We start from the raw sequence: 17501 nt of genomic DNA, 5'->3' as shown, positions 1-17501 counted from the left end.
CGTGGTTTTTGCCCTAGTATTCTCTGTCAAGAGATAAATTTATTAAATACAAGGTATTTTTAATCAAAGTATGGTGTTTTTTCATATCTTTTGCTCTAGGCTTTCCTCCAAGAGATAACTGTATGAAATACAGGGTATTTTTAATCAAAGTATGGTCTTGTCTCATGTCTTTTGCCCTGAGCTTCTCTCCAAGAGATAAATAGATTAACAATACCATGTATTTCATACAAGTATGGTGTTTTCTCCTGTCTTTTGCCATAGGCTTCTCTATAACATGTGAGAGATCCATGGTATTTTTAAAAGCTAAAAATGAAATCATGCAAAAATGAAAGGTTAATGGGAGTCACCAAGTTTTTGCTACCCCATCTGAGGGGCAGAGACCCTGATTCCAGCGATGTGTCAATTAAAGGGCTTCTTGATGTAGTCATTATTAAAACTATTTTATCTGCTACAGATTTAGCAGTTCTCTGATTGCTGAGCTCTGTATAACCTCGCCCACACTACTGATTGGCAGCTTTCTGTGTACGCTGTGCATAGGCAGAAAGCTGCCAGTGGTGGGGGCGTGGTTATACAGAGCTTGTACACATGTAGGGCTACATGGCACATGACAAATAGTCCTTAAAGGAAACCTGTCAGCCGTTTTGGGGCCTATAAGCTGCGGCCACCACTAGTGGGCTCTTATATACAGCATTCTCACATGAGCCCAGGCCACTGTGTAGAACGTAAAACTCACTTTATAATACCTAAAATGTACGCTGTGGTGGAGTTGGGCCATATTATGCGTCTCCGGTGCCTCCTCTTTTGGCCATCTTCATCTTCCTTCTGAAGCCTTTGTGCATGACGTGTCCTGGTGGTGGCCGCAGGTTGTAGACCCCAAATCTGGTGACCGGTTCCCTTTAATGATAAGCTCCTGCTGATAAAACAATGATTTTGTCAAAACTTTAGCAAGCAGCCCAGCAAGTGATACATCGCTGGAATCAAGGTCTCTGTCCCTACATTATGTTGTCCTCAGATGAGGTGGCAAAAAACCTGCAGAGAGATTCCATGTAATTAAATCAAAGGCAATATAAATTCTTTATTGTAGTCATTTTATAGAATACTTCAAGAATAAACACTATGGGGTGCATTCATCAAAACGTTTATGCCAGAAAAGTGGCATAAAAGCTTAAAAGGTTGCACACTTTTTACCAAACAAGGAGTGACTTAAACATTTTGCAAAATTAGTGGGAAGGTTTTCTGCAGTTTGACTAGGTTCCTCTGAAATAGGCATAGTTTTGGTGGAAAAAGTTGTAGCCACACCCACTTGTCAGATTCCTCAAAATTGTCAGTACCAGTCCCTGACTGGAGTAGCACTTTTGGCGCAGCGCACAGAGGTACACACTATTAACTAGATCCACCAAATTCATCCAGTGGCGTGCGCTTTTTAATGAATTTGATGAATCGGCTATGATGTCTCCCATAGATCGCACTCACAAACATGAGGAATTCTTGCTCCTGTTTCTATGCAGCAGTATAAAGGACATCGTGCAGCAGTACTGAGCAGTGTAGCTGTGCATCCGGGGAAGAATTACTAAAAAGCAGCACCGTCTTTGCCCGTCTCACTCTGCTCCTCCTCTTTCCCTCTTGATAGACATCAATAGTCAGCAGAAATCTGTTACTTCAGTGAACTTCCGGTCTGCCTTGTTTTGATGAATGTTGGAGAAGTGGCTCATAAGTGGAGAAAGAAATATCTTTCTATGTTGAGGTACATGAAAAAGGTTGTCCAGGCTGAGGATATTGGTGACCTATTCTTGGCAAAGGTCACCGAAATTAGATTGGTGGTGGCACCCCTACCAATCGCCTGTTTTTAGCACCAATCGTGGGTGGATGTAAACCGTGAACGGAGCTGTGACATCGCCATGTAGTGGCCATTGCTGAGAACTGCCGCTTAGCCTCCATTTAGTTGGCAATGGCCGCTACACATGAATTATGAAATGGTCCTTTGATGTTCCAGCTCCATTCTCGGTTTACATTCAGCCAGAGTTTATTGGTGGGGGTGCTGGGTGTCAGTCGCCCACCAATCTGATATTGATGACTTTTCTAAAGCTAGGCAATCAATATTGTAATAACCTACATATACCAAATCAAGAGCACAGAATATATTGGTCAATAGAAAATTTATTAGATAATATGCAAGCACATGCAATAATAAAAAATACTTTATTCATAGACTACACTATTAGGACATAGGGGGGAAAAAACGCCGCACTACAAAGGGTGGCGGAAGGAAGAGCAGTACATGGACATGTATAAAATTAAAGCTATCACAGCTTGTAACGGTTACATATCATTAAAAGTAAAGGTAGTAGGACTACAAATATAAAGTGCATAGATCAAAATATCATAGATCATTATAGAACAATATAAGTATATAACTCCACTAGTTCCACTAGCCCCCTACATACGTAACTGATATAGATGGCAACCCATACGTTAGTATAATGTACCAGCCTCTAGGACCTACATAAAGGGCATTGCGTCAATATCGTTACCTGTAGCCATGTGTATGTCCTATGCTGCTAAATGCCACCCCCACCTCGACGCGCGTTTCACCGCACTTCTGGTTTCGTCAATCAATGTTGGAAGCCTGGACAACCCATTTGTCCTCTTCACATACTGTACATGTACGTCATATGTCTCGTGTCACTGCCTTTGTTTCGGGCTCACACTTCAAGCCTGCATCTTTCCTTACAGATGAAGGCTGATTTAATCAGCCATCATGTGCCTCTAACAGCTACGGGCAGAGAAGAACTCCGCTCGTAGCTGTTAACCTGTTGAGTGGCATGTAACATGCAGCGGAAATAGTCCTAGCACTGGGGGGACATTTCATTCTACTGATGACCCACGTGCCTGTCATTAAAAGTCTCCTGTGAAATCCAGTGTTCATGGAAGATTGTGATTTCTGCTATACATAGCAGTGCTGATGCACTGCTATGTATTGCACAAGAAGTCAGATGATCGCAGCTTAAAGTCTCCTAAGGGGGCTATTAAATACAGTAAAAGTGGGTTGAAATAAGTTTTTAAAAATATGAAAACAAACAAAAAAAACACAAGTTAAATCACCCCCTTTTGACCCGTTAAAAATAAAACCGTTAAAATACAATTAAAAATGCACATATTTAGTATCACTGAGTTTGTAAAAGTCCGATCTATCAAAATATAAACTAAATTCATCTGATCATTAAACGTCGTAATGAGAAAAAAAAAAATATCAAAACTCCAGTTTACTTTTTTGCGGCACCACAATATTGCAATAAGAGGCGATCAAAACATTGTATCTTACCCCATAAAGTATCAATAAAAACCGCTCAGGGCACAAAAAAATAAGCAATGACACAGCCCCAGAGCCCGAAAAGTGAGAATGTTGTGGGTCTTGGAATATGGTATCAAAAGCAAAAAGAAAAAAAGTGTGGCAAATTTCATATTTTTTTTTTCCACTACCTGTATGTTTGTATCTACATTATTGAATCATAGTGTCAGGTCAAGTTAACCGTACGGAGGAAAAAAACAAGGGGTTAAAAGGAACAGTTTTTACCACCTAATCTGAGAGCAGCATAATGTAGACAGAGACCCTGATTCCAGTGATTATGTCACTTACTGGGTGGCTTATTATAGTTGTTATAATCTCCTTCTGATAAAACTGATTTTATCACTATAGGATTAGTAAACCTGCTGATCTGTATAACCCCGCCCACACCACTGATTGGCAGCTTTCTGTCTATACACAGTGTACACAGAAAGCTGCCAATCAGTGGTGTAGGCAGCGTTATGCAGAACTCTGCATTCAGAGAACTGATAGAAGATAAAACTGGGATTTTTATCAAAACTACAGCAAGCAGCCCAGTACACATCGCTGGAATCTGGATCTGTGCCGCTCAGATGGGTGACCTCGTGACCGATTCCATGTAGCCCTTCATTTTTGCAGGAATTAATTTTTAGCTTTTAAAAATACCATGGATTTCACTCATTTTATAGAGAAGCTTATGGCAAAAGACATGAGAAAATGCCATGCTTAAACTAAAAATACCATGAATTTCATACATTTATCTCCTGGAGAAAAGCATATGGCAAACGACATGAGACAACACCATACTTGGATTAAAAATACCATTTATTTCATACATTTATCTCCTGAAAAGAAGCTTCTGCCAAAAGACATGATAAAATGCTATAGTTAAATGTATGAAATACATAGTATTTTTATCTAAGTATGATGTTTTCTCTTGTATTTTCCCCTAAGCTTCTCTCCAGGATGTATGAAATACATGGTATTTTTAATCTTTCCCCTGGAGAAAAACGTGGGGCAAAAAACATGAATAAACACCATACTTGGATCAAAAATACCATTTATTTCAGACATTTATCTCCTGGAAAGAAGCTTTAGGCAAAAGACATGAGAAAACATCATATTTCGATTAAAAATACCATTTGTTTCATACATTTATCTCCTGGAGAGAAGCCTATTGTAAACAACATGAGACAACACCATACTTAAATGTATGAAATTCATGGTATTTTTAATCTAAGTATGATGTTTTCTCCTGTCTTTTGCCATAGACTTCTCTCCAGGAGACAGATTAAAAATACCATGTATTTCGTACATTTATCTCCTGGAGAGAAGCCTATTACAAAAGACAGGAGAAAACACCGTACTTAGATTAAAAATACCATGTATTTCATACATTTAAGTACGGTGTTTTCTCCTGTCTTTTGCCATAGGCTTCTCTCCAGGAGATAAATGTACGAAATACATGGTATTTTTAATCTGTCTCCTGGAGAGAAGTCTATGGCAAAAGACAGGAGAAAACATCATACTTAGATTAAAAATACCATGAATTTCATACATTTATCTCTTAAAGAAAAGCTTAGGGCAAAAGACATGAGAAAACGCTATAGTTAAATGTATGAAATACATTATATTTTTATCTAAGTGTGATGTTTTCTCATGTCTTTTCCCCTAAGTTTCTCTCCAGGATGTATGAAATACATGGTATTCTTAATTTATCTCCTGGAGAAAAACTTAGGGCTAAAGACATGAAAAAAAAACATACCATGTATTGCATACATTTAAGTATTTTAATCTAAGTATGGTGTTTTCTCATGTCTTCTGCCCTAAGCTTCTCTCCAGGAAATAAATGTATGAACTACATAGCATTTTAATCTAAGTATGGTGTTTTCTCCTGTCTTTTGCCATAGGCTTCTCTCCAGGAGATAAATGTATAAAATACATGGTATTTTTAATCTAAGTATAGCGTTTTTTCATGTCTTTTGCCCTAAGCTTCTCTTCAAGAGATAAATGTATGAAATACATGGTATTTTTAATCTGTCTCTTGAAGAGAAGCTTAGGGCAAAAGACATGAAAAAACGCTATACTTAAATGTATAAAATACATGGTATTTTTAATCTGTCTCCTGGAGAGAAGCCTATGGCAAAAGACAGGAGAAAACACCATACTTGTATGAACTACATAGCATTTTAATCTAAGTATGGTGTTTTCTCATGTCTTCTGCCCTAAGCTTCTCTCCAGGAAATAAATGTATGAACTACATAGCATTTTAATCTATTTATTTCCTGGAGAGAAGCTTAGGGCAGAAGACATGAGAAAATGCCATACTTAGATTATGCGAACCATGTGAAGCATGAGTTCAGACAAGGCAGAAAATTCCAAATAATCCCAGCACGCTGCCAAATCTGAAGCTTTTAAAGTCTCTATTAAGATGCTTTGTTGCAGATTATAAGTGTCAAATCTTATAATCTGCAAAAAGAAAAAAAAAAATAGCCTGCCACATGGTGGCTCATGAATCCAGGAATCCGGCTACTCGTCCTTGGCAGTCCGGCAGCATGTGCCCCAGCCCTGCACTGTGGGGACGTGCCTACATACAGGACTGCGCTTGTCATTGGAGAAGGACGCGCTGCTCTATGGGATAAGACGGCGCCGTGTTTGCTCGTCTTCTGGTCCCTGACAACACGTCTGTACACAGAGCCGTGCAATCGCGGTAATGCACGACCTTGGGCATAGAGGACAGGATAGATACCGCTTCATCCGTGTCTTCATTTTCTGCTGCATCGTGTGCCGCGGAGCTGATGGATCTGCAGCGTGTCCTCTCCGATATAACACTGTTTTCTCTGCACGTTGCAGAATCCTGTAGTAAATGACATTTCGAGGATGCACCAATTAACGTTGCACTCTGTGATTTTACCATCCTTGCTCGCTGGTACCCAGGATTTATCAGCCCCATTGTAAACCAATGGCATGAAATCTGATTATTGCACTCGGTGCTGAGAGCCAGAGAGATGAATTATTGAACAGCGCTAAAGAAGAATTTAACAAAGACTATTCTCTGATTGAATGTCACTCGCCGGCGCCTTCACCTTCAAGGTGACTTTGAAAGATTGCTGCAACCTGATGTGCTGGATGGGATATTGTGAAATCTGTTTGTCCGGCCCTTCAGGGGTTAATACGGTTTCGGAGGAGGTCGTCTTCCAGGTTTATAGGGTACATGTGGTCACCTTACTGCATTATCTACAATTCTCTAGGGTAGGAAATTGTCTACCCCCTTCTCTGTCCCAGCCTGTTCCAGTGCCTCCGCTCAAGTGGTCGTTGCCAGTACACATATTCTGTCCATCAGTCATTGAAACGCTGCAGCCAATTACCAGCGTCAGTGATTTCCTGCAGTGGTCAGGTGCACTTGCTGTCATCACCTTTGACGTTGATGGGGAGGGGTTACCAAGGGTACTGCACTGAAGCTGGACAATATAGTTCCCGCATAGCTGCTCATGCAGCATAATGTTCCCCCATAATCCCTTCATACAGTATAATGTCCCTGCATAGCCCGTCATGCAGTATAATGTCCCCACATAGCCCGTCATGCAGTATAATGTCCCCCCATAATCCCTTCATACAGTATAATGTCCCTGCATAGCCTGTCATGCAGTATAATGTCCCTGCATAGCCCGTCATGCAGTATAATGTCACTGCATAGCCCGTCATGCAGTATAATGTCCCCGCATAGCCCGTCATGCAGTATAATGTCCCCACATAGCCCCTCATATAGTATAATATCCCCGCATAGCCCCTCGTGCTGTATTATCTCTCCGCATAGCACCTCAGGCAGTATAATGACCCCGCATAGCCCTTGAGGCAGTATAATGTTCCCACACAACCTCTAATGCTGTATAATGTCCTCACATAGCCCCTCATATACTATAATGTCACCACATAGCCCCTCATGCAGTGTAATGTTCTCGCATAGCCCCTCACACAGTATAATGACCCTGCATAGTCCCTCATGTAGTATAATGTCCCCACATAACCCCTCATGCAGTATAATGTTCTCACATAGCGCCTCATATAATACAATGTGCCCGGCTAGCCCCTCGTGCTGTATAATCTCCCCACATAGCCCCTTAGGCAGTATAATTACCCCGCATAGCCCTTCAGGCAGTATAATGTTCCCGCATAACCTCTAATTTAGTATAATGTCCTCATATAGCCCCTAATATAGTATAATGCCCCCACATACCCCTTATGCCGTATATTGTCCTCACGTGGCCCCTCATGCAGTGTAATGTTTTCGCATAGCCGCTCATACAGTATAATGACCCTGCATAGTCCCTCATACGGAATAATGTCCTCACAATGCCCCTCATGCAGTATAATGTCCTCACATAGCCCCTCGTGCAGTATATTGTCTTCACATAGCCCCTCATGTAGTATAATGTCCCTGCATAGCCCCTCATACAGTATAATGCACCCACATACTGTAGCTCCTCATCCAGTATAATGTTCTTATATAGCCTCTAATGCAGCATAATGCCCCCACACAGCCCCACATGCCGTATAAAGTCCTCACATAGCCCTTCATACAGTGTAATGTTCTCGTATAACCCCACATAGCCCCTCGTGCAGTATAATGACCCCACATAGCCCCTCATGCAGTATAATGTCCCCGCATAGCCCCTCATGCAGTATAATGTCTCCGCATAGCCCCTCATGCAGTATAATATCCCCGTATAGCCCCTCATGCAGTATACTGTTCCCGCATAGCTCCTCATGCAGTATAATGTCTCCACATAGCCCCTCATGCAGTATAATGTCCCCATATAGCCTCTCATACAATATGTCCCCGCATATCTCCTCATGCAGTATAATGTCCCCGCATATCTCCTCATGCAGTATAATGTCCCCGTATAGCCCCTCATGCAGTATAATGACCCCGCATAGCCCCTCGTGCAGTATAATGTCCCCATATAGCCCCTCATGCAGTATAATGTCTCCGCATAGCCCCTCATGCAGTATAATGTCCCCATATAGCCTCTCATACAGTATGTCCCCGCATATCTCCTCATGCAGTATAATGTCCCCGCATATCTCCTCATGCAGTATAATGTCCCCGTATAGCCCCTCATGCAGTATAATGTCCCCATATAGCCCCTCATGCAGTATAATGTCCCCCGTATAGCTCCTCGTGCAGTATAATGTCCCCGTATAGCCCCTCATGCAGTATAATGTCCCCGTATAGCCCCTCATGCAGTATAATGTCCCCATATAGCCCCTCATGCAGTATAATGTCCCCGTATAGCCCCTCATGCAGTATAATGTCCCCATATAGCCCCTCATGCAGTATAATGTCCCCCGTATAGCTCCTCGTGCAGTATGTCCCCGTATAGCCCCTCATGCAGTATAATGTCCCCGTATAGCCCCTCATGCAGTATAATGTCCCCATATAGCCCCTCATGCAGTATAATGTCCCCGTATAGCCCCTCATGCAGTATAATGTCCCCATATAGCCCCTCATGCAGTATAATGTCCCCCATATAGCTCCTCGTGCAGTATAATGACCCTGCATAGCCCATATAATGTCTCCACATCCGCTGCTCTGGTCGGTGCTTTGCACAGCTGACAAGATGTAAATTAATCATGCCCGTTGATATGTCAGGCAAAATTATTGGCGTACGAGCTGACTGTTCCCTGTTTCACCATTTTATTTTGCAGTATCTCAACCAGACAGTGCAGATAGCAGTGATTGTGAGACCCTGGACAGGGGGCCGCTATATTGGGCAGGACACCACATAAAGCCCTTTGGCTGTTCTGATGGGTGCTGTATATGGCCCACAAGCCGCATTTTGCCCAGGTCAGGGCTAGAAAACTGGTCTTAAAGGGGTATTCCAATTGTAAAAAAATGTTTGGCTTATGCACAGGATATCACCAGGGTTTCCCATAGAAGTCAATAAGGAGGTGGTCATGCTTGTGTACGACTCTTTCTTTTGGTGTCTATGGGGAGGGTGACTGGTGTATACTCCATGGAGGCAGACACAGCCTCTTTTCATGTGAACTGTGTGGAGGCTGGTCATCACTCTTGCTACAATGTCTATAGGGATTTGATGGAACATTTTTCTGGCCTCTGTTTCCAGTAAGTGATTTATTTCGGAGAGGGCTAAGCCACTGAACAGGGGGTGTACTTTTCTTACACAGAGGGTCTTTGCCGTTTTGCTTCCCCCCCCCCCCCCCCATCCTGCAACCAATGTTAGTTCCCATTACGTCCTCCTGACCTACACAGTTGCTGACCCCAGGGTCTGTCGACCACATAGTCAAGCAACTGTAGGCCGAATTCTCCAAATCCTTGGCCGGGGGCCATATTTTGACACATGGCTTATCAGTAAGTGCAAGTGAAAAATACCAAAAGCATTAAAGATCCATGCCCCTACATAACCAATCATGAGGTTACTGAGTATGGAGCACGGTTTCGTAGCCCTCGCGTTAGGCCCAGCCGCTCTCATTGTGCAGGAATTATGCAAAGCGTATGAAAATTGCGCTGGCACTGGAGAAACGCATGTAAAGGTAGAACAAATATTTGCATACGTTGTACTCTATGACATCCGGAAGCGTATACAGCATCCTAACACATTGATCACGTCTCCTCCGAATGTTCGTCCGGCTCCTATACATTGCTGCAAAGCGAGAATCTGCATCTGGAATCCGTCCTGAATACATAGCAGCCCTCCCAGCCTCTGCAGCCGTCCCTCAGTGACTAGCCGCACACCCCGGCGGCTGCATCTGCGGACTCGCTCTCCTGCATTACCCAGCTTTAAATAAAATGTAGGCCTCAGCCGAGCAGGCGAAGAACATAAAGAACGCCTATAATGTCATTGTGCTGACCCCTAGGTGAGACTTCTTTTCTCGGCACACAGGAGAAGGGATAGCTGGCACGTTTTCATTATGTAATGCCATCTGCGCTTAAAGGGAACCTGTCTCCAGATTTTTCCCTATTAAACTAAAAGTCTCCCCTTCTGTGGCTCCTGGGCTGCATTCTATGAAGGTGCACCTTGGCCCTGACTCTCCTTCCAGACCCCAAAAATAACTTTATAAAACCTGGCCCTTAGGTATGCTAATTACCTTGGATGGCTAGATGGGTGGGCTCATTTTCTGTTTCTTTGTCCCCCTCCTGCTGCTGTTTGCTGTCCTCCTTTCTTGATTGACAGGATGATGCCCCCCGTCATCCACCTCGTCGCATTTTCAAATCTCGCACCTGTGCTCACGCAGTTCGCTCTGCCATATCGCAGGCAGAGCAGAAAACATAGCTGCGCCGGCGAGCTAACTGCACAGGCGCGATATTATGGGCGAGTACGAGCATGGCGCTGGTGAGGTCTGTTCTGTGCATGACCTCACCAGCGTCATCCTAGTACCCACCCATAATCTCGCGCCTGCGAGGTTAGCTCTCACCGGCGCGAGCTAGGGCAGCTGTTTTCTGCTCTGCCCGCAATATGGCAGAGCGAACTGCGCGAGCAGATCTAACTGCACAGGCGCGAGATTTGAAAATGCGACGAGGAGGATGACGGAGGCATCATCACGTCAATCAAGGAAGGAGGCCGGCGATCAGCGGCAGGAGGGAGGACAGGAGCAGAAAATGAGCCCGCCCATCTGGCCAACCAAGGTAATTAGCATACCTAAGGGCTAAGTTTTATAAAGTTATTTTTGGGGTCTGGAAGTGGAGTCCGGGCCAAGGTGCAGCTTCATGGAATGAGCCCAGGAGCCGCAGAAGGGGACACTTCTAGTTTAATAGGGAAAACTCTGGTGACAGGTTCCCTTTAAAGCCTAGGACAAGAATGGCAAAACGATATGATAAAGGGGTAACGCAAAGTATAAACTGGGTATTGTGGATGTATTGGTTAACGCTGTAAGGCTGGGATGCCACCAGAAAAGGGATGTGATGGCTAATCTAAAGCTGTCCGCACGCCTCTCGTTTAGCCTTTTGTTCTACTCCATACAATGCATGTGCGGTGGCCCGTCGAAAGCTCCGACTAGTTTATATCCGGAGTGGTATTTTATAAAAATGCACAGCAGCGGAAGAATGGAAGATATCCATCACATACACAGAGTAGCAGATCAAGAGGCTTCAGCCAGTGTTCACACTACATCACATCTGTGCAACCACTCAGATTTGCAGCCAATGATTATTTTCTTATTTTCTACTTCAATCATTGCCCATATATATAATATATATATATATACATATGCACACACATATACTGTATATATTTGGTATAATTCTATGTGTGTGTGTGTGTGTATATATATCTATATATATATATATATATATATATATATATATGTATATATACATATATATATATATATATATATATATATATATATATATATATATATATATATATATACATACACACATACATACATACACACACACACACACACACACACACACTCATGGAAATATACCAAATATATACAGTATATGTGTGTGTATATGTATGTATATATATGTGTGTGTGTGTATATGTGTGTGTGTGTATATGTGTGTATATATATATATATATAAAAGTATGAAAGATCAGAGGTCAAGAGTCGTAAAGTGCAAAAAATGTACAGTGTTGTTATGTGCAACCAGCGAAAAAGATACAATCTTAGAGGGATGGGATACATACAACAGGACAAAATGTCTGGTAGCACCATAAGTCAAAAATAGTTATTCAAAATGTGAGCGGTCTACATATATTATAAGGGTAAGGTATTAGGGCAATCTCAACAAAATTGAAAGAAAGTGCAAGTGCATACAATAAATAGCTATAAATAAGCCCACATAACCCCTAAGGCTGCTTTTACACTACGTTTTTTTAACATCCGTCATGAACGTTTTTTTAACGCAAAAGCGGATCCAGTGCAAATGCGTTTTCATTTCAATGCATTTGCAATGGACTCGCGTTAACATGCGTTCACCTGCGTTTGCGTGCGTTATAGTGAGGATCCAGCGACTTGCAGTTTTTTAACATTTTTCAAAAACGCTACTTGTAGCGTTTTTGAGCTGCGTCCAAATACTGCAAATTGCTGGATCCTGACTAAACAGCATGCAAACGCATGTGAACGCTGGCATGCTGATAGACAGGATCCTGCTTGCTCTACTGAGCATGCCCAGAAACCAGTCTCGGGTGATCAGTCCCTCTCTCTCCTCTCTCTCTCACCCTCTCCCTCCACCCTCTCATTCCTCCCTCTCTCTCTCTGTCTCTCCCCCTCCCTCTCCTGTCTCTCTCTCCCACCTGAGAGCTGCGGACACTCGTAACCAAGGTAAATATCGGGTAACCACTTCTCTTAGTTACCCGATGTTTACGTTGGTTACGTGTACAGACACTCGTAACCAAGATAAATATCGGGTATCCAAGCAAGTTACCCGATGTTTACCTTGGTTACGAACCTCCGCAGTTGTAAGAAGCCGGCTCCCAGTCTGGCACGTTTAGTTCCCCTCACTCCCGATCACATGACTCCAATGCCCGCCCCTAAACATCCAGTGACAGGATCCTGCAAAATAACACATGCGTTAGCATGCGTTTTTTGCTGTAAAAGCAGGATCCGCTTTTACAGCAAAAAAACGTTCATGACGCATGTTAAAAAAAATAGTGTGAAAGCAGCCTAACCCGATTGTATCCAGATGATCAGGTCAGCAACATAACAAAAAGACAATGCTGTAAAGTGGCCAGTGCAGAGTCCTGAGTATGTATGAAAAGAGCTCCTCCATACCCCACCAACGTACGTTTCACCTCTTCGGGATCAGGTGCCGAAATCCGGCTTCCTCAGGGAGGGAGAAGGCAGCGCATATATACAGTGGAACCTTGGATTAAGAGTAACTTGGTTTGAGAGCGTTTTGCAAGATGAGCAAATTTTTTTTACAGATTTGTAACTTGGTTTAAGAGCAATGCTTTGCAATAAGAGCAAATACTCACCACACACTTCCGGTTCCGTCGTTTCACCGCACTCTGACCCGCTCTGGAGGTAACTTTCTGTACATATGTACTGTATTCTGTACACAGTATACCATTGTACGGTACAATATATACCATATAGCATGTCTATGAATTTGTATTTGTGAATACAGTACTGTACTTTTGGCTGACCAGTGCAGCCCATTGCTTGTATTGTACCTCCCACACACCAACAACTCTATGGTAAACTAATGTGCAGTTTAATTTGTTTTATGATTTTTACTGTATTGTACAGTATGTTGTATTAGTGTACTGTAATCATGTTATAAGAATACAGTACATTAGTTTGTATTACTGTATAAGTTTGTATAAATACAGTAAGTATTTTTGGGTTGTGGAACAAATTGCCTATATTTCAATTGTTTTCTATGGGAAAATTCGCTTTGATATAAAAGTAACTTGGTTTAAGAGCTCACTCCCGGAACCAATTATGCTCATAATCCAAGATTCCACTGTATATAATTTATGTGTGTGTGATTGGGTATGCCTTCTCCATCAGCAGAGCCGCTGAGCTCAGCGATTGGCTGCAGTGGTTTTGTGCGCAGCAGTCTAGACATTCCCCTGCAGTCAGTAAGCAAAGATGGCAGCGCTGGACTCTGTGCAGGCCGGTGGAGTAAAGAAAGATCTCTCCAGGAGATCCCGTTAAGGCTAAGTTCTCTCAATGACTTTCAGAAAAGTGGATGGGTTTTATAGAAATCTCATGCCCACTGTGTTTTTTTGTTTTTTTTACGCAGCGTAAACTGACCTGCAAAGAAACCTAGAAATCCGTACCGTGTCAACTTCTCCTGCATTTTTAGTTTTATTTTTTTTCTTCATTTGTGAAAGTTTGCTTAAAGTGGCATTTTATTGGATTTTGTTTGTATTGAAACGGAGTACCTGCTCCAAATGGCGCTACTCCACTGATTCTGGAACAGTTTTTCTTTTTCTTTTGTGCCCCTCCGTTCCTCATTTACGGCAATAATGGTGATACTTTTCCTTTCAGCCCTTCTGGGCATTTGCATTTTCCCCTGTGACGCTGGCCAATCAAGACATTGCCACACCCCCAGAGAAGTTCTATGGAACACACCCAGTTGTTGAAGAGAACATTTGCAGCATTATTACCGGAGGCATAACTTTGGAACGGAGGGGCACAGAAGAAAAAGAAGAACTGTTCCACAATAAGTTGATCAGCGGCAATAGGAGGAGGTACTTCTCTGAAATTCAAAAAATCCAGTGAAAAATCCCCTTTAAGGGAATCTGTCACCAGGTTTTTGCTCCCCCATCTGAGAGCAGCATAATGTAGAGACAGAGACCCTGATTCCAGTGGTGTCACTTACTGAGCGGTTTGCTGTCATTTTGATAAAATCAATCAATGTTTTCTCTGTTGCAGGTCTAACAGAGCTTGTGAATATGCTGGACTATCTGGCAGCATGCCAAGTAGTCCTCATGATAATCTCCTGCTGATTAATCAGTGATTTTATCACAACTACACTAAGCAGCCCAGTAAGTGATACGTTGCTGGAATCAGGATCTCTGCCCCTATATTATGCAGCTCTCAGATTAGGTGGTAAAAACCTGGTGTCCCTTTAACGGGGTTGACCACTACTAGGAAAACCCCTTCGAAATGTCTCCCCCAATAAAAAAAAATGCAGCTTATACTCGCCTCCTGTGTCGGCGCCGTAATCGGGACTCACATGAGGTTGTGACATCCTGCTAGCCCCGCATCCAATCACCACCAGCTTCTCTCTCCCCGCATTCGGACAGGAAGTGAGAGCTGATTACTCTTGCGTCCGAAGGCGGAGAGTGTGACTTGGGTGGTGATTGGATGCTGAGCACGCGTGATGTCACAACCTGATGTTAGCGCCAGGAACCCAAACCCCAAAATCGCAGGAATGGCGCCGGCACGGGAGGCGAGTATAGGCTTTTTGTATTTTACCTGGTGGAAACATGTAGAATCAGAACGGGTTGTCTTAGTGATACCAAAATTTCCCACGGGATCAATAAAGTGTATCGTATCGTATCGTAGTAGTCAACCCCTTTAAGTTAATATACTATGTGTCTTCAGAAAACATACACAAGACAATAGCACAAAAAGACTTTTTGATACATTTAGGTGCAATTCTTTATTTGTTTTCGAAGTACTATTTGTAATCTTTTTCTGTTCCTTTTCTAGAGATCCATTCGATCATTTGCTAATGATGATCGCCACGTCATGGCGAAACACTCCACCATTTACCCGTCTCCAGAGGAGTTGGAAGCCGTCCAGAACATGGTGTCCACGGTGGAGGGCGCCCTAAAGCACGTCTCCGACTGGATGGACGAGCGCACCAAACCTTCGACAGAGAATGACCCGCAAAGTAAAGCGGAGGAAAAGGAAGAAAATGCCGTGTAAGTAGGGACGCACTTATCTCACATGTACAAAGAAAGATGACAATACTTGAAGAAAAGGTCAAATCAAAGCAGAGCGTTGTGAATTTATTCATACACTTCCAATAGGTATAAATTATGAAAAAATAAGCTTTTTTTTTTTTTTTTTTTTTTTTTTTTTTTTTTTTTTTTTTTTTTTATAAATAAAACAAAGCCTTTATATAAGTATTTAGTAGAACAGATATGACTGGGCCTGGTGAAAACATTAGTGGTTCAAATATAGTTTTCCTTTAATGTTTTACCATCTTTATGATGGTATCCTTCTAGGTTGGCTTTTATGGTTTCTGGGACCTATCGGGGGGTCACTTGCAGTTTGCGGTATAGAATTTTAATGGAGCAACAGTGCATGCTTGACCACTGTGACTGTGGGGGATGGTGATAATCTGGGATCCCACCGGTCTATCCAAGCAAAGAGATAACTGGAATATGCCTTCTAGTATCATAAACTGGAAAACTTCTTTTAAAATAATTTTTGACCAGGATTTTTCTATGTGAGAGCATCCTAATGTAGGGGCAGAGACCCTGATTCCAGTAATATATCACTAGCATCGGCGCCTCTGCAGAGATGCCGACTTACTCACCGCCCCTGCCGGGTCGCGTCCTCCACCGCACTTCTCCGTCCATCCACTTCACCTCCCAGGCCCTGTACATGCCACACAGGGTTCTCCAGAGTACACTTAAGACGTTCGCGCGCACACCAGCCCTCCTCTAATTTTCCAGAAATGTCTCTCAGCCTATGGCTGAGAGGCACTGTGTATTTAAGGCACCCTCCCATTAGGGGAGGTGCCTGCACAACACCTTCAGTTAGTTAGTGTCCTGTCTGTCAGGTCCCGTTGTCCTTGTTTCCATCACCTGTACTTGAGTCTGCCTTCCTATACCTGTCTACCCCTGCTGTGCTCACCATTCCTGTCCATACCCCCACCTGGCCTGACTACATCAGTCACCCTGTCTATACCTGAGACCTGAGTCCATTACCTGTCCTGGTGGTCAGCTATCACAGCCCCGGGCACTTACCTGGGAGTGGTACATGGCGTTCACCTCACGGTGGGTGCTTAGTTAAGCCCCTCCTACTAAAGGGTAAGCCATGGTCCCCTCTGTGGTCCAGTGGGTCCACTAATCCCGCTTGCTGCCCCTACACTGGCCACGAGAGTTACAATCAATTACTAGGCTACTTGCTGCAGTTTTGATTAATCGTTGCTCTGTCTAGTTGGGCAGATGAACAGTGACTTTGTCAAAACATACATCAAGCAGCCTAGTAAGTGACACATCGCTGGAATCAGGATCTCTGTCCCTACGTTATGCTGCTCTCAGATTGGAAGGCATAAACCTGCAGACAGATTCTCTTTGAAAGCTGCTAAATACTAAGTTCATTATTAGTAAAATCCTGAAATGGCTTTTTAAACTATTCCGTTCCATGAATTGGAGACAAAGTGATCTTGCAGTTTGGGTGAGCGGAAGCCTCCCGTGTGCGGCAGGTGAGTGTTCTCCGTCTTACGTGAGGCCGGTAGCAGTTTGAATAATTTGCATGGGGTTCTGTACACTTCACTTGCGCTTTGCATCCTATTTTTCTTACTTGTTCATTTTTTGCATTTGTGCATTTTATTTTCTGAAAATGTTGATGGCAAACCATACATCCAAATAGCCAATATTTTGGCTACTATTACCCCTCATCGGTCTAGTGGTAGGCTTCTCTCTTGGGGTGGGAGAGGCCCTGGGTTCGAATCCCGGACAGAGCCCATGTCCTCTGTTGGGCTGCTGTCAATTGTTCGTTTCAATCCTCG

At 43.1% G+C, this 17501-nt stretch overlaps 1 protein-coding gene across 4 annotated transcripts in view; it reads left to right on the top strand.

The window, feature by feature from the left end:
• STRBP (spermatid perinuclear RNA binding protein) overlaps nt 1-17501 on the top strand; it is a 192335-nt gene that overhangs the window by 80601 nt on the left and 94233 nt on the right. For all 4 annotated transcript variants that reach the window (XM_075324113.1, XM_075324110.1, XM_075324111.1 and 1 more), the window contains exon 4: nt 15467-15681. In XM_075324113.1, the coding sequence (XP_075180228.1) occupies nt 15467-15681 (215 nt within the window). The remainder of the gene's footprint in view (nt 1-15466; nt 15682-17501) is intronic.

This window comes from Anomaloglossus baeobatrachus, chromosome 9 (genome assembly GCF_048569485.1).
Source record: "Anomaloglossus baeobatrachus isolate aAnoBae1 chromosome 9, aAnoBae1.hap1, whole genome shotgun sequence".
NCBI lineage: Eukaryota > Metazoa > Chordata > Amphibia > Anura > Aromobatidae > Anomaloglossus > Anomaloglossus baeobatrachus.
Note: the sequence above shows the minus strand (reverse complement) of the source record. Positions and strands in the feature narration are given on the sequence as shown.